The sequence below is a fragment of the Cuculus canorus genome, chromosome 18 (genome assembly GCF_017976375.1).
Source record: "Cuculus canorus isolate bCucCan1 chromosome 18, bCucCan1.pri, whole genome shotgun sequence".
NCBI lineage: Eukaryota > Metazoa > Chordata > Aves > Cuculiformes > Cuculidae > Cuculus > Cuculus canorus.
The window spans coordinates 6852519-6871303 of NC_071418.1; the positions used below are offsets into that span (position 1 = coordinate 6852519).

The 18785-nt window shown below is 41.9% G+C and overlaps 1 protein-coding gene across 2 annotated transcripts in view; it reads right to left on the reverse strand.

Annotated features, from left to right (window-relative positions):
• Positions 1-18785, reverse strand: part of RPTOR (regulatory associated protein of MTOR complex 1) — a 155322-nt gene that overhangs the window by 132406 nt on the left and 4131 nt on the right. For both annotated transcript variants that reach the window (XM_054083336.1, XM_054083335.1), the window contains exons 2-3: positions 7392-7494; positions 4222-4304 (exon numbers count right to left, since the gene is read on the reverse strand). In XM_054083336.1, the coding sequence (XP_053939311.1) occupies positions 4222-4304; positions 7392-7494 (186 nt within the window). The remainder of the gene's footprint in view (positions 1-4221; positions 4305-7391; positions 7495-18785) is intronic.

Here is an 18785-nt window from a genome sequence, read left to right on the forward strand (position 1 = left end):
CAGAGGAGCAGCAGAAAGCCAAGTCACACCTTCACCCTCTCCACCAACCCCTCTGCTCCAGCTCTGCAGTGTTCCAGCAAAGAGCTCAAGTCTCCTGATAAATGGATGTAAACTGGGACTTAAGTAACAGTAACTTTGGCTCATAAAATCCACGCTACCTGCTGCACCTCCATAAACCATCTCACTGCAGCAGCACTTGGAATTCGCAGTCTATTATTCCTATTTCCAAACAAGATCTCTTGACTTTCAAACTAAGGCAGGTTCCTGCCTTTTGAATGGCATAATGTGCGATGCTGCCAAGAAAATGACATTTGCATCCAAACAACAGGGAAAATATTTGCTACTTACTGCCCGCACATGCCAAGGAGCGCTTTAGATGGTCTCTCACTGCAACCCTGCACCCACCACAGGAGGTGTTCTGCACAGGGCAGTAAACCAAGACCAGAAGCAGAGAAAAAACATTGCAATGCAGTCGATTTCTTACCTACATATTTAAAATACAGAGCCTGTGAAGAACCTCCAAGAGATATTTACAGTATTTTATTTGGGGCAGTTAAAGGGATACAACATGCTGTCTCAGCTCAAGGCTTCATGGTGTTCTCCTGACCCTGCCTACCAAACTCTCTAATCGAGGTCCTGCAACCAGCATGTCCCAGTCTCCCTGGGCTGCACCAGGCATTCCCTAACTCAGTGGTCCTAAAATCTCCCCAGATGACAAGGAAAGCCTTTCCTCTCTAGTCAGGCTGGGCACTATGGGGTCCTGTGCTCTTAACTTTCACTGCCTTTTCCTCCTTTCCTTCTCAGCTGCTTAAGCAACTCCTCTTATCTCCTGTAATTGAGCCTGCTTTCCAGATTACCCTCAGGTTTAACCCCTTCCCTGCCCAGAGAAACTCCACACCCACCGTAATATCAGAGAGCAGCTGCCTTTTTCCTCTTTCCACTTCTCCACTAGCGCCCAAATTATCTTTGCACTGAATTGCAAGAACTCTTACTTGTTCAGAAAACTCTTTATAAAGACAGATGAAGCCTACAGCTTTCTCCTCTTCTACTCCCTCCCCCCAATAAAATTTTCATTTGAGAATTGTGATGAAGTGACTGAATATTGTTTAACTGCAGTATTTTGCAGATGAAACAACAGCTGAAGTGTTTTTTACTCCTGCCACACACACGAATTTATGTAGCTACACAACAATAAAGCAAAGTCTTAAATTCAATCAGAAGAAACAGTTCAAGCAATGGCAAGCTGATAAATTATTTAGAAAGGGCCTCAAGAAGACCTGGAAGGAAATATGCATCAGCTGTGCAGCCTGGGAGCTTCCAGAAGCAAAGAATTTTCATGCTTACCCTTTTTAAGGCTTTTTCACCTAAGCTATTTGTATTTAGAACAAGCGCAGGCATGTATTTGAACAGCATCCTGCAATGATAAGCAGAGAAGGACTGCACTGGTAGCAATGGCACAGGACTTTTCACACTGCATTTATTACTGACATGCTCCATTACCCAGGAGTTAGCGCCACTTGTGCGTTCTCAGTCAGACTGTGCCGACAGGCATTTCCTGGTGCGAGGACCCACACTGGCAGCTCAGTAACATTGGCTATTTCAGAAGATTTTTAATGATTTGGTCTTATTTTTCCAGACCGATTCATTTTCCTGAAACAGCCTTTCTTCTATCAATTCCTCAACCATTCCAAACCACTGAGAAATAGACAAAACTAGATGTATGAGTATTTATATGGAAGGGTTAGGAAATTCAATAATGTTCCTATTGTTTTATTGCAGATGGCACATCAACTTCTCTTTATTACTGCAGAAAACTCAAGAGCCCTGTGGAGTGCAATAAAACGGTACGTGTTTAGCGTGGCAATGTTTCAAAGGGCTGTGATTTACGGTGAAGAATCAGGCACCTTGCACACAAACATCTGAGCTCAGTGGCTGCCTCATGTTTGGTGCAAACTCTACGAGGCAAAGCATGGCTGGCCCACACTGGGTACCTGCTGCTCCTGGGTGCCTGTCCCTCATCCTCAGGAATGTGGACGCGGTTATTAAAGAGCAGAGAAAAAGGGTTTTCACCTTTCCACCAAAATGTTTTACTTTCCTAGTTGATTTCAGGCGCTATTTGAATTTTTTGCCAAATTCTTGTGCTGCTAGAGAGAGATTTAAAAAACTGTAAATGCACTAAGAGGAAAAATGCAAGAGTAAACCCTCTGGTCTTAAATACATACCATAGGTGCTTCAAGACAGGTCCTTCTTACATAAACAAACTTACAAAACACTCCAGAAAAAAAAGCATACCCACAGAAAATTGCCCACAGATTTAGTAACGTGAATATTGCCCCACAGAAAATGGCAAGACTCACTCAGGCAGTGCATTCAGCTTTTCCTGAATTATAAGCTCAGTTCTAGACCATCAACTTTGCATAAGGAGGCAGGGAAGTATCAAAGGCAATAGGTGAAGAACCGGTGCAAGCTGTATTTACACTCAAATTGCTTTGAATAGATCATTAGTTCCATCAGGTTTGAGTTAGGAAGAGGAGGGACTCTGAATGCATACAACAAACCAAAACACTTCAGCTGCTTTTCACAACACACGCCAATGACCCCTTTTTCAGTGAAGAATAACCTCAGCAGTGCCTGGCAAAACAAAAGTTTATATTTACTACTGTAAAGGCAACCTCAAAGCCACCTGTCCTTTGTCTGAAGGTCTTGGTCCTCCATGCAGGAATGGAAGACTCAAGGAAACAAACAGCCAAGCCCCCAAGTTCTCTGTCTCCTCAAAGGAGCCGGGATGTTCAGAGCTTCTGGGCTCGAGACCTGAACAAAGCAGCAGCAGCAATCTTTACTGATTTCAAAAACTAAAGTAACAAGGAAATGAATGTAACTCATTATAATTTAAACATAAAGACTGATCAAAAATACCTAAGGGCACTGCTAACACAAAAGCCTCCTCAACCAGTCGTCCTACACAGGAAGTAGAGAAATACCAGTAACTTCTCCACTTACAGACCATGCTCAAACTAAACACCGACAGGCACTACAGAGATACTCCGTAGATTATTTATACATTAAATAAGGTCGTGAGCAATGTTGGAAACAAAAAATATAGTCCTGGTGTTGACAAAACCACAGATCATTATTATTACTAAATATAGTCTAAAAGGAAGAGAAGAAACAATGTCTCCTTAAAAATGAAGATGCGATTGGTGTGCACGCCACACCACACGGAAAAAAGTTAAAGCAAATCTACAGGCGGGTTCATTCAATGAAATTAATGCCTCTGTTTGGTTACACATTACACGGTTCTAATGATAAATTTATGTTTTAGTAGTCAATAGTCCAGGTGCTTTGAAGAGGAATACTTTGACCCAAACTGCCTAGAGCATATGGAGAAGGACATGAACGGACTGGGGAATGTTAACAGCAAAGAAGATTCTAGCTTGGGAATTGCATTTATTTGGAAAATGCTGCAGACTTCAAATTTCATTCCATAGACCTTTCTGTAGTTTATTTACTAACACACATGAAAGTGTGGACATTAAAATACCCAGAAGGAAAACACTTCCCAGTGTGAGAGAGAGAGACGTTACAAAACATAAATAGCCTAGAAATAAACAGCCAGCTACTCGCATGTTTCTTTAACTCCTGGTTTGTGTTCCTGTCCTCCAAAACATTCACTCTCAAAACCTACATACGTTGTAACGTTGGAATTAGCAGTTACCAATGCTCTGAAATGATGTTTTACAACAAAAGGAAAAGCTTTCATCAGCTACTGCCTGGTCAACATTCGCTGTTCCAAACGACAACCACAGTCCTGTGCAGTGCTTAGGACACAATTTTGAGCCAGCTGAGGTCAAACACATTTTTACAATAGAAGAAGCAATAAACCCAGAATTAAAATCTTCCAAACATGTCAGAAATGCAATAAAATCAGAGGAATATAAATCTAAAAAAAAAAAGAAATCACAGAAGTAATTAGTGCTTTAAACAAACACCCAGATGTGATCAAAGACGGTGTCAGCCCAGAGGGGCATCAGCAAGAGAGAGAGATAGAATCTGACAGCTTGCAAGAATTTATTCGCACTGACAGATGAAGGAAGCAACAAATGCTGCCAAACCACCATGCCACACAACAGACACGTCTCTTGGCTTTCAGTCTGTGCAGAATGTTACCAGGAAGAGGTACCACATCGTCGGCTACAGAGGGGAGGTCCAAGGAATACTTACTCTAGGCTGCCAGTTCTCGTACTGCTTCTGCAAATTCGCACCGATGGTTTCCAGAGCTTTTTGAGGACCCATGGACAGAGGATCTGGGAAACAGAACAGAAATTAGTATTTTTGACCACAAGTGAACCACTCAGCTTGCCAGGAAGCAGAAATTATTTCCACATTTAAACCTTCAGCTATTCCAAATTATGTTTCTGTAAAATCCAGACCTACAACCTGGGAGACCAAAGTCTGCCTCAAAGCACAAACACCGTCCCCCTCTGCAGAAGAACACTCTCTGCACTTTTGCTCTCCGGTGTTCTGCTTGCACTAGAGATCATTTAATGATGTTTTAATGTGGGTTCCTTCAACGTATTTAACTGCAAATTGACAAACATTACATTCTCTATGGAATTTACTGGGGTGCAATACCCAAAAAATTATCCCCAAATTCTTCGCTCAAATACAAATTAAAAACCACTGATGACTGTCAAATACGGAAAAAGACGCCTCTTGTGAAGGTAATAAACACAATTTTGTTTTGAAACACAGGAGAGGCATAACATTAATTTCTTTTAATATTGAAAAACAGGTTTCCATAGTAAATAATGACAAAAAATTAAATTGGTTAAATATTTGATGATCAACATTTTTTCTTGATGAATGCAAAATCCTGCTTCATTTACTTCCATTGCTTTCTGCCTCAGAGATTAAATGCCATTTCTAATTTTTAAGAAGTTAATTTTATCCCTAGATAATTACCACCATCCATACACACCGATACAATTGCAGCTTATATGCTTTATTCAAAAAAACACAGCCATGTAATTGATAATATTAAGAAGTTCCCAAAACCCTAGAAGCTAATATTTTGCCATCTAATATAAAGTAATTGAAAAGCATTTAACCAAATCAATAGTTACTTTTTTAAAATCTTTACAAATATTCTACCTTGTACTGTTAGAAACAAAGCATAATAAAGTAGGATGAAAAGAGGATTTTGTGAGTTATTTTCTTTAAATGGATAAAAGCCAGGATCTTATCTAAATTTTAGTCTCTGGCTGAGCTGCAGCTGTGGTTCCAGGGGCATCACCAGAGCTGTCTCTAGGATGGAATGGGCACCTACTCCCCACGACGGATCACACGCTTGCAGCACTCGCTGCCATACCTTCTACAAACACCTCTCTATGCTGCAGCAGCTTTGCTGCTCCAAACTGCAAGAGCTCCTTTGCTATCTAAGGTGAGCAGATACCCTTGAGATGTTGAAGAGCAATGCCCCAAAAGTATTGCCTCACAACATCTTGCGTTAGTTAATATGCAATTAGTGGCTGCCCAAATTAAAGATAGGAGACAAAAAAACAGCATAAACACATGGCAGGGAGGGGGGCAGGGAAGGAAGGGGGAGTCCTTCAAAAGGACCAAACTGAACTTCAAAAGAAGTAGCTAAAAATCTTCCCATACACTTTGATAGCAGAGGAATGTAGGTCATGGGCTCTGGAGCACCTCCAGAGTAATTAGCATTATTAACAATACCCCTACACAAAAATAAAGCACACTGGTGCCATTCCAAGAGCCAAACAACGGAAACAAATTCTTTGTCTAAGTATAGCTCACGCCACCACAGCCGTGACGCGAGCATTCCACCTGCCTTCCTGAGCAGATATCCAAGGCCTGACAACAGCCAGCATGTTGGCATCACCATGGCACAAAGCTCTTCGTGCCTCAAATGGTGCCAGGCTGACACCGTAGCACACGTCTCAGCTAAGGCTTAATTCTGGAGAATGACAAAACCCTTCCAATGTTTTAAGGGTGCACCTGGAAGGCACAACAAGAACTGCAAGTAGCTGCTGCCCAAGACAGCCATGGCCATTCGGCATTGAGTGCACCAGCCTGTAATAGCAGCTCAGCTGTAAACAGCACCAAAATAATTTCCACACTTCCTTGCACATCTGGCAAAGACATCATGTTTCCACAATACACAGCATCACCTTCTCTTGGACTGTTGTATAGAAAAAGGAAAAAAAACCAGGACATTTTTGCAATTACCTCTTTCAGAAATTTAAAGTTGGCCAGAAATGGAAATGAGCACTTGTATACGCACACACTAGAAACTTAATTAAAAAACTGCATTCAAAATTCTCTTTGTTGATGATAATCACTAATAACTTTATTTTAATGACTCTGCAATGCTCCTCATTCTCTTTGCTCTCTACTCGTCTATCAATGAGAAATGAGAGCTGCTCTCTCCTCTGAACAGATGTATTCATTAGTGTGTGCTCATGGCTTTTTAACTGCATTAAAGTCATCAGCATTTTTAGGTGAAAAAAAATGAGATGCTGTGATTCATAAAGCAGGTAAGACAAGGTTAGGAACAAGACGTTCCGAAAGCTTTTAAAGAAATTCAGTTTGTGCAATGATTAATTTGCTTCCGCAGCCCACGGTAAACCCCCAAGTTCAGGATTACAGTCCCTGTGTGTTACTTGCTGAAGACCAAACATTTTTAATTCCTAGATAAAACCCAAATCTCTCTCAGAAAGCTTTCTTACACGAGGTATTTCCTTCTAACATTACTTCCCATTTGTCTCATCCTGATAATCAGACTTGATCTCCAAAACTAAGACAACTTTTCATTTCTTAACAAAAAACTAGGAATTTAGTCCAATGCTGCATCAAAGTAGCCAGCCCAGGTGTTACAACTGCTGGCAGGACATCCTTGGGAATAATTCCAGGTCTTTTGAATTCATGATCCCAATTAAAACTACCCCAGAGCCATCACTTCAACGTGCAGTGAAATCCATGCATGTTACAGAAACTCATTTCTCTGCCATATGATGCAGAGTCATTTAAAACCTTTGCAGAACACAGTGCTCTAAAGATGATACTGCTCAGAGATTTCCTTAGATATTCATAAATCTACAACAACTAAAAGAAAGTTGAATAGCTAATTAACAGATTTTTTTTTTCTCCATGCAATCTCATTTTAGAACAAAGCAGGAGAAATAACCTATGACAGCAGTTACTACTGGACACAAACTCATATAGACATAGTGGAATCAGATGCCAGATTTCCCTTTGTTCATCCCAGTTTTAAGTCCTGGAAACACACAACTTTGAGATGAAGGCATATGCGATGACTCGGTATTTACAAGGCTAACACAGTTAGCTGGAGCTCGGAAGTCCTCAGCACTTACCGATCCAACACTCCAGGCGGGCACAAGGAGTTGTTTTCACCACATCAGGAGGGTCCACACCAACATTTAGGCACAAAACTAAGGCAACGCTGACAGTCTTCATCTGCAGAGACAGACAGTGAAATGCTTGCTTAGTGCACAAACAAAACCGACTTTCACTTGTGTTGAAACTATGATTACTGCAACTTTTAAAGGGTTTTAACAAAGTTTTGTTACCTGCTCTTTAGCATGGACTATTTTAAGCAAAGCATGACTGATTGAATTTTTCTTTTTTAAATAGAACAGAACAGTGCTGAGATTTTTCCTTACTATTATTTCCAGAGCCCATTCTTTTCTAGACCATGGAAATAGGTATCGCTGGACTTATGCAACTTATTTCAAATTAGTCATTGTCCATTAATTAAAACATGAGGCTGTGCTATTCAGGATCCCTGATCAGGACTAGAACATTGTACGTCCTCTCTAATACCAAAATTAAATGCATTAAAAGGCAAAAAACACCCAAATGACCAACCAAACCATAACAAAGCGTTTAGTCTTTTTGTTTTGTTTTGTTTTATTCACGTTAGTTATTCTGGATATTCCCATTTTAGGAGACATCACTACCTGGCTCGCCTTCCCGGTCTTGCCTAGAGCTGTTGCCCCAGCATTGACCAGGCAGCAGACACAAACCTGTGCCTGTAGCCACAAGGGGCACCATGAACCTACAAAACCCAAACCCACCGATACCTCGCCTGGGACCAAAACACTGCATTAAACTACAACTAAGCACCATAGCTAGCAAAAAATATTGCTTGAAAATTATTATTTCACACCTTTATGCTTCTTGCTGAACTCCCTCATTGAATGATAGATTGGTTTGGAAGAAACCTCAAAGCCCATCCAGTTCCAACCCCCTGCCAAGGGCAGGGACATCTTCCACTAGATCAGGTTGCTCAAACCCCCATCCAGCCTGGCCTTGAACACCTCCAGGGATGGAGCAGCCACCACTGCTCTGGGCAACCTGGGCCAGTGTCTTACCACCCTCATGCATCATCGCTCATCCCAATACCTAAACCAGAGAAGGAAAACTAAAGAAGCAATGTGGCTCACAATGTGAGTGTGTTCAGCGCTCCCTTTCTTGTCTGTAGCACGAGCGTGTGCATTTCCACTTTCCCCGAGTGCTCGTTGCAATGCAGAACAGAAGGCAAAAAGCAAAAAAAAAATCCAAACCCTGCACTCGCAGAAAATCTACAGCCACACAACTATATAACTTACAAAGAAACTAGAAACTGGAGCACAGACGCTGTTCACAACAAGCAGAGATAACAGGCTCTACGCCAGGATAGAAATTCTGCAGCGTCCATTCACTCCTATGTCCATGATGCAGAACCCAGAGTCAAAAATTAGCAAGAAATCGAGTTAACAGCTTCATGCCAAACTATCTTCTTGCTCACAAAATGCTGCAATCACGTGGGTGTTACTCATCCCCACGAGTTAACAACGAGGAAGCAGCACTTTCCAGAACACATATGATAAGAGTATAGCTGGGGATTCCCTCACTGGCATTTCCCATGGGTTCCCAAGGAGCACACAGAGATCAGCTGAAAGGGTCCACTGCTGAGGTTTAGCACTAAGTACACGTTCAGTAAAAGTAATTTACCAAATTAAGAACAATACACAGTAACAGTGTAGTGACTCACAAAATGAAGATTGGCAGTGAGACCCAAGGTGGGTCCTGCAAAGCCAAGTGCAGTCAGGTAGCCTGGAGGCAACACCACCATCAACTGCATGCAGCCAAACCCAGCGTCTCCTGATGGCGAGCAAACTTCCATGCTGACAGCCAACTCAATTCACTCTTCTGCCCCTGGAAGTCTTCTCCATCCTCCTCCTCCTCTGATCTTTTGTTTTAATCTCTTTACTTTATCAACACCAAACCGCTACCCTTAAAAACGGTGCCACCAACACGATGTTGATCCACTCCACGTTGCTCGCACGCATTGTACCCTTCCCTCTTGTGTTTTGTTTTATTTAGAAAATTATTGCATCAGGACACAGGGCAATCGCTGCCCCGGAATTACAGAACCCAGCACAACACTGGTTCACTACAGTGATGACTCCCATGCAAACCATCACAGCAGCAACAAAACCCCCATGTATTTACAAAGGTAACGGGCAGATAGGAAGTTGTTCACACGATGTGAAGCAGCCAGCTCTAAAAAGTTACTTCAACATTCAAGTGTTGACTGATCTACCTCCCTATCCAAACAAAACACAGCAGGTCCGTAACCCTCCCACAAGGACACAAAGCTCACCAGCTGGAGAACTGCATGCTGCTGCACCAGGAGCTATTCTCAGGAAATAGGTACATTGAGGAAATGGGCTCAAGTTGCGCCAGGCGAGGTTTAGATTGGATATTAGGACAAATTACTTCACCGGAAGGGTTATCAAGCACTGGAACAGGCTGCCCAGGGAAGTGACTGAGTCACCATCCCTGGAGGGATGCATAAGACATGGAGACTTAAGGACATGGTTAAGCAGTGGACTTGGCAGTGCTCGGCGATCTTAAGGTTCTTTTCCAAGCTAAACTATTCTATAATTCTGTGATTTTAAAAGGAACAAAACAATACCCAGCACTACTAAAAGGGAGAATAGTTCCAATTTTTTTTTCAATTCCTCCAGGCCAAAATGTGTATGTTATAAAAACCAGTCTGGTTTCTGAAGGTGATCAGGGCTGACCTGGAAACTCTACATACCCTCAGCTACCGGCATATCCATTCCCAGGCTCTGTGAACAATCAGCTCATACATGATGCAGGCTGCCACACAGAAGTAGCAAAGGATGAAAATAGCTCCCTTCGGTCTGGGGAAGGATTTTTAAATGCTTTCTACCCAGTAGCACAGATGTTTGGCACCCAACACGTCACTGCCCTGTTTCCCCTCAGCCTCTCCTGGCTTTCTTCCTGCTCACTCATCTCAGGTCTGGAATTGACCAGGGCACCAATGAAAACATCCTGTTACATTGCAATAAATACTCACTACAACATAGAACTTGAAACATTTCTATTGCTTTTGAGAAGATAACAAAAGATAAGAATTTCATTTAGAAAGCAACACCTTTCACAATTATTATTTGTTGCCGTTTTTTTCTGTCTTCCCTGTCCCAAACTCCATCGGATGGGCTTAAATCAGTAGAAAGCACGTTGTCCCTGCTAAGACTTTTGGCTTGACCCAACCACGCATGAAGAAAAGGTAAGAAATGAATCACATTTAACAGAAGAAGAAACAGAATCAATCCTTCACTACGTCAAGCAACACAGAAGTGTTAGGCACCAACCATGCCTGAGAGTGCCCGTGCTCGGCAATACAATCTTAGAGAAAGAAGATAAAACAAAATAATGCCTCCTAAACACCTGAGCATGACAGAACTACTTGCATCGACTGCGCTTTAACCCGCACACAAGGATGCCTTCTCGGGATGCCACATCCACTGCCAGCTCACACGGCTGCAGAATGGACAGTGCATTAAAGAGCATGAGCAGCCCCAGAAGGGACCACGAGCTGACAAACAGGCACTAAAGCCCAGAAGGAAACAAAGAAAACTACAGGACAAAACTTATCAGAAGTGAAAAACATATAAATCGTTCTTTCAAGAGAAACTATCTGCCAAGCAATCTTTTCTGTCTCATTTAGTTATCATTTCCCATTTGTGGTTTAATACTGACTTATTTTTCAATATTTTACCAGTAACATCTGATCTGTGACTGATGCTGAACAGGCTGATATTTATTTTCTATTCCCAAGTTCTGTGTTTTAAATAAGCATTTCTCCTTGAAAACAGACAGCAAAGCGGTAATGAAAAGTAACAGTCTAAGAGATCCCAAAGACGAATGGGGTTATTTCCCTCGCCTGCCTCCCCAACGGATTGCATTCACGACTGTTTGTTCTGCTAATAAAGAGACAACTTCAGGAAGAGTTACAGCATCCCCATGCTCCCCTCTGACTCCTGCTCAACATCCATCTGCGATGTTGAATCATTACAGATCAAAAGGAAAGCAGAGCCCGAAAAACAGAGTAATTCTTTTCCTATTTCTAAGCCGCTTTAGAACACACTACCAGAAATTTCATAGCACGTTTAAAGTTTATCAGTACAGGACACACTAGGACACGATCATCTGTCATTAAGGCAATGGAAATTTTCTTTCCTACATTTCAAGGGTATCTCCACCGGAACACATTTCAATGGATTTTTGTTAGAATTAAAAAATGAAGCATAAGAGTATTTGGCAAATTCCTAGGGAAACGCATGTCCAAAATGCTTTCTCAGCAAAGGCTCAATTCAAACCCTTAGAAGCTCCTACTGTAGACTCTGCTCTCTAGACTCTACTTGGTATGCAAAGAAAAACTAAATAGAATATTAAAAAAAAAATTGGATATTATTCAGAATTTTGTATTGCGTGCAATTTAAAATTATTTAATAACTCTGGGTCACAAAACCTGCAACACTTAAATGGCAAAATCCACTTGGTCAAAAAGTTCTTCCCGAGAAGCAACAGCATTGAATTCAAACCCTAAATCCACCAGAAATCAGAGAAAGCAAGCAGAGGTGTTTCTGTGTCTATCCAGAATATTCTTACTAAAGCATCTGACATTCAAACGTACATACTAGACTAAAGATCAGAGAACTTGTAAAATATCTTTAATTCACCTCTTGTTTCATTTTGAAAGAAAACAGATTTGCAGATGAGAGAGGAACATTGCCCGAAGGAATCACAAACCAAGACTAGCCCCATTTCTGCAGTTCTTTTCAGTTACAAAATACATTCCATTATCTTCTTGTGAATGGCTTCGATTGAAAACCTGAGCTTTTATAATCACAAGGAGTCCAACTTGTCCTATTGCAGCATCCCTGGAAGCAATTCCAGTCTGGACTGAAGGCAGACACCCTGTTTCATCAGATGCTAAAGATGTGAGGCACTGGCCCAGGTTGCCCAGAGACATTGTGGCTGCCTCATCCCTGGAGGTGTTCAAGGCCAGGTTGGACGGGGCTTTCAGCAACCTGATCCAGTGGGAGGTGTCCCTGCCCATGGCAGGGGCTTGGAACTAGATGGGCTTTCAGGTCCCTTCCAAACCAAACCATTTTATGATTCTATGATCTGTTATAGGCTAAGAATGGGTTAAGCAACTAAGCAGAACCATGCAACTGCACTGCCTTTTAGTTTAAGTAATACCAAGACCAAGTCAAGCAATCAATTTATGAGAAACTTTGCATCTCGTGGTAAGAACTTCACCTCACATTTCAGAATGGGCATTTTAAAACCCATAAATATTTTATTCCTACATTGCAATTTTCAAGCTGAAAAATTTCTGTTTAAGCATTACACAGATGAACACTCAACCGTTATAAACCTGCCTGGGCTTATGCCAATGAGTTACAATTGCTTCTGTGAGTTAATACAAACACAAGATTAAGTCAGCATTAAATATAAAATATATGCTGCTATATTATTTTACAGAGCTGAGAGTGAGCTTATCAGCGCTAAATACAAATACTGGGACAGATTTCCAGACTGATAAATCCTCATATCTTTTGGGATATCTTTTCATTTGGGAATCTTCATTGGCCAGCAGTCAATTCCATCGACTCGTTCAGCAAATTCATCCCCTTCTTAAAGACTTCTCTGGACATTTTAATTTGTATACATTTACATAGATTTAGCACAAGCCTCTCAATCAAAAGGCAAAGCCAGCTAGGTGTTCCACAGGCAACTCCAAGACATTCCCTATTTTGGGGACACATCATTAAACACTTCCACAAGGAGCTCGCTGAGCATTGAGCAGGAACAGCAATATTTAGCAAAACAAAACATTGTTCTCCTGTTGGAGTTTCAGTTATGGTCCACCCTGCAACACCCAGAAAATCAGTTTTTCCCTTTCCCAAGGTTTAATACATCACATCCACATCAGTCAGGCTTTCTCACAGCGAGGTGGATTCTGGCAGCAAGCCACACGCTGAGCCGGAGAGGGGTTCTCCCGGGGACAACAGGACACACGGCAGATCAGCCCCAGGAGGAGATGGGCATCCTGAACTCCCTGGCACCTTCCCATCACAGGCTTCCAGCCAAGAGGTGACATGTGGCAATACTTTGTCCAGGTGCCCTCGAATAGGTCAGGCACCATTTCTAGGGTTTAGGTGCAAAACGTGTTGCTGAGGAAATGCCAGTTTGCAAATCCGCTTCTGAATAGGCAGACAAAAACTTGACCTTCCTGGTTCACTCAATCACAGAACTGCACACAAAACCAACAAAAAGTTTTGGAGAGGAGCAACTCGGAATGTGTCCCACATGTACACAACTTCTCTCTGCTGGGTGCACAGGCAGAAAGAATACAGATCCTTACTGCAGAAATGGGGTCTTGTTTGACGCACTGCCCTTTGAACAGTAACTCACACCATCAGGCTCTAATCTGGTACCTTCCACACTCCTTTCGCACCATGCTGTACACGATGATTGCGAATCAAGGGTTGCTCGTCATTTTTAATCTATCTCCCCTTTAGCGGCTCAAATACCAAAAGAAGAGAGCTGTGACAGTCCTCTGCAGCTCACCCGTACAATTCACAAGGTAAAACACCTAAAAACCAAAAAGCATTCAGTTTCTAATAGCTTTTTTAATATGAAATTTAAGAGAAATAAATTGTTATGAAGAAAAATCTCAGTGTGCTCCTCCAGAGCGATAAAAATAGCAGGATGCAAAGAAATACTTCGAGTTAACATTAATAATTCAACACCTCTGCAGGTAGTCTTCAGCCATCTGTAGCCCAAAAGGTCAGCTCTTGCTGTGGCTGTTGTGACAGCATACACTAGATTCCTAGATCAGCTCCTCCTCCGCGTTTGTTTTCCTTTTCTAACCTCTGTATTCTGCACTAATACTACGAATTTTCTTCAGAGGTTTATTATGTCCAACATGTTCGGTTACCCAGTGAGTGCAGGCACTACACAAAGTTCAAGAGCTGTCGGTAATGCTCCTCATAAAACAGACTTTAAACTGCCAGCTTCACTATTTACTTTATCAGCACTGCTTAAACTTGCAGATGAACCACTACTGTCAGTCAATATCCGAGATATAAACACACGCACTTTCTGTTTACTTGCTCGGAGAGCAGCCTCTATCTCCTCTGTCTGACAGGGAATCACATCAATGGACACACCAGGGCTGGCAACCTCAGCTCCTGAAGGTGCCCTTGGAGATGAAAGGTAATCCTGCAGGATAGGACTGCTCTTGAGATTAAAAACCACAAAGTCAAGTGGGCTGTTTCATTGTGTCACAGCAAAGCATCAAAATACTGCCTTTGAATCGCTGCTGAGATGCAGATAACCAAAATGGTGCTTTATTGTCCCTGCAATCATTCCTTAAAAAAAATAATGAAAATGGGAAGCAAATATTTTACTTCTATGATCTTTGCTTTCATCATAAAACATGCAAAAAAGAATCAAGGTGAGACAATTACTAGATGTTAGTCCTCATTTGATCTGTGACAATGCCTTTCCCCCTCACCTCAGCACAACTCTGTACCTGCTTTGCATTCTGCACAGGCTGCTTTTTGTCATTGCACCACACTCCCACTCCTGTCGAGCACTGTCTTTAAACAGGTGTCCACCTTCTTATGCACTGATTTACTTCCTCATCTGCAGATCTTCCTAACAAAGTGATATTTCAAATTATTCCTGGAAGATATTTTTAGATCTTTAACCAGTCAATACTGCATTCTACCCAACAGACATCTGCTCAGCTGTCCCTCAGCTACAGCCAACTTCACTACATTAAAATCACTTTTTAAAATAGAAAGTTTCCTTAGCCTAAAGGAGCAAACAGAAGAAAATAAGGAAAAAATGGAGTCCATAACTTCAGCTGAAATATCAGGAACATAGGATGAAGAAGTTTGGTTGCGTTTGAGAGCCACACAGTACAGAACAGCATCATTAATAAGGCTTAACCACCCGATCACTTCAAGGGATTTAAACTTCTTAGTGCTAATGTGCCATGGAAGAACGGGAGAAAAAGGAAGAATCACTGAGGGAAGACAACCAAGCTTCTCAGAGCAAAACACGCTGTAGACCATGCACCTTCTCGAGCCTTTGCCAGACAACAGGGAAGTCAAGAGGAGGGATAGTCATGAACATCATGCTGGCAGGATGCACAGAGGGAGGTGGAAGGACTCACATCACCACCTGTACCACAGACTGCTCTGCACATTCTGAAGCACAGCTCCTTCGCTCTGCTCTGCAGAGCACAGCATGAATTACGCTGCCACCCTCATCCCCTACCCAGAAAAAGCTACTCCAGCTGTAGATCACCCTACCACAACACAGTAAGGATAAATAAATACATGCAGATACAGACGTAAAAATACTGGTGAGGGTGTCACTGCTAAAACAAGTGGGACAGAAAGATAAGAAGGAAGTCTTTGGGCCATCTGTCACCTATTGCACCCCACATCACAGCTTTTTATGAGATAATGAATGCCTTTAACACGAACCTTGCTTTGTTGAGTATTTGGTTAGATAATTTATCTAAAGTACATTCTTTACACAAGAGCAAGACAAACATCTCAGGTTTATCAATTGACTTGGAAATGCCAGTTAAAGCTATGAGACACAGAGAACAGTCGATAGCCTCCCTCTGTCATGCACGGCCATACCACGCTAACAGGCACCTCTGGAAACGTTCAAGGGGAGGAGAGCAGCACAGCAACAAGCCAGTTAAAACAACGCCCCAGAGTAAGACGCAATCAGACCCAAAACTTTCCAGAAAACCAACATAACCTATCGGGACAACCAAAATAAATCTCCAAGGAAATGTGTTGCCCTTGAATTTCTCTGTCTACACAAAGGCAAAGAGAAGGAATGGACGAACCAGACAAGCATTAACAAAGCATTTCTAAAACTTCCACAACACCTGCCTGCTGGAGGCAGAGGTAATTAACCACTACAACACGTATGTTGAGTTTAAGTAGCAATAACTGCCCAACTCCTCTCCATATGCTGAGTAGGACAGCAACACCAGTCTCCAGGACAAAAAAGGAAGCACGTTATATATACATATGTATTCTCGCATTGCATTTTTTTTTGAATGAAGAAACACAGATATAGTTATTTCTGTCATTCCATTTGCTAACGGTGAAGTCTCTCCCCACTCTAAAATTATCTTTGCACGTGATAATGTTGCCAGCTCCTTTCCCACACATTACATTGAACTTCTATCACTTATTACTCATACTGCAAATGTAATTAAAACAAAGCACTCGCAGGGAGCTATTTAAAGGAATAAGACTCCTGGACATTTCTCTATATTAAGCCACTAAAATTTTAGATTCACAAAAACTATTTTGTTCCCCACCTGGCTGGCAGAAGTAGAAATTCACAAATTCACAAACGTACAATTACGCATTTACTCCCCATGTTCAACCGTCACAAAAAACTACTCATTATCCTGTAAAAGGTCCTTGCAGCAATATTAGAAAAATCAAATCCTGGATACGCTCAGTATAAGAAATTACATAAACTAATGGAGTTATCCTAACGCTCCACCGGAGTTAACACAGCAGAAGTTAAAGCCTAAAGCCCTCCAGAGCAAAGCACTGAATTAGCACAGCATCCTACCATTAGTGCAGTCTGAATGAAGTTGAGACAACAGCAACGGTGTTGGAAGAGATTAAGCAGAGTGTTCCCAGGAAGTACGGATTGCACTGCCAGTCTCTATCAAACAGCACTGCTTGTACAGCCTCCAGGTCTCAGCTGAAGTGAGAAAATTCATCGGATGAGAGACAGACCAACCTGAAGACCTCAGTATTCCCTACTGCTGTATAAAGATAAGATCTTTTCCCTTCAAAACGCATGACCAGCCAGACTCTTCAGAGCCTTTACCAAAGTCCACCCTCTGCTCAGACACAAAACCACATGCAAATTGTGGCAGATATAGCACAAGCTTCCCGACTCTATCCAATTAATACACAACCACCTGAATTGAGAATGATCATTGTAGATAAGAGAGGATACAGATCTGTAACTTCCACGGTGGTGCTCACTCCTTACAGGTTGGGGAGAAGCTGGAGGCTTTGTTTGGTATCAAAGACTTTTTTAAAGAGTGAGTGCCCTGTGCTCCATTCAAACCTCTCCAGGACAGCAACTGCCACTCTTAGTAACTACAGAACTAAAATGTATTTCGGCCACTGACCTAGAAGAGAGACTCACACCATCACCAGTCCTCGGGGCCATGCTACAGCATCAAAGCAAGACACTCCAGGCAAGTCTTCCCTTCCTCACGTTCCTTCCAGGGGAAGAACAAAGCTCAGATGACTTGAGTGAGATTCCAGACCCCTATCAGGTTGTGAGTTTCCTAACACAAACACAGTTGACAGCCTGTGATCATGCATAAGCAAACAGAAAACAGACATTTAAGATGGAATAACTCAAAATTCAGTGAAGGCTGCTGTTAAAACACTAACTCCCAGCCTCTCCTCCTTCCTACTGCCCCACTTCAGCTCACAGAAGGACACTGAACTGGACTTAGAAGAGAGGGCAAGTTGGGCCTCCAGTGCTTTAAGAGCAGGCAGGAGCCAAGCTACAGCTGGTACAAGACTCCCTGGAAAGCTTCCTTCAATTGACACAACTACTTCAAGCTGAAATGATGCACGCACGGTCCCAACACTACCGTCCTTCATTAATTTCCTTTGCAGGCAGGTAAACTCTGCTTGTTTGAATTAAGTGCATTTGTATGCAGCCCTGCTTCAATGTGCATTTCCATCGAAACCTAATTGTGTATTCCTCTTCTCATAAAAACATGATTTAATTCTCACTCAGCAAGTTACGATGCAGCAGGAAAAAAAAATGTTAGTAAAACTATTACAACCAGCTTTGTTGCTCTCTGTTTATTTTAGAAATAAATATAAGTACATCACATCTTAATTTAAATATTCTGAATTAGTAGTTACTTGTCAGTAAAACCCGGTGTATTTGAAATCTTTTTATTTAAATCAAGTTTCATTATTTGGTTGCTGCTGAGGCTGAGAAATTTAATTCAATACACAAAGCATAACTCCAACCCTCTCGTGTCAGAATCATTCTTTAAAATAAATAATAGATCAAAGCAGTGTCAGTGCGACGGCATTTGTTGTCCATGAAAGCAGGAGACGAAGGATTAAGTGTTTTCAGAGCATTCCTTCTGGATGAAGGGGGGGCAGTGAATGTTGAGTTATTTTATCTAGATTTGATTCTTCCCTCTCACTACGTCCTGCCTTCAGAAGAATCTTTGAGTTCATATGAATGCTGGATTCTCTGGAGCAATGAAGCAAGATGAAGTAATTCCATTCCTAAATCTCTGTGAATCATTTCCTATAACAATAGCAAAGCCAGGATCC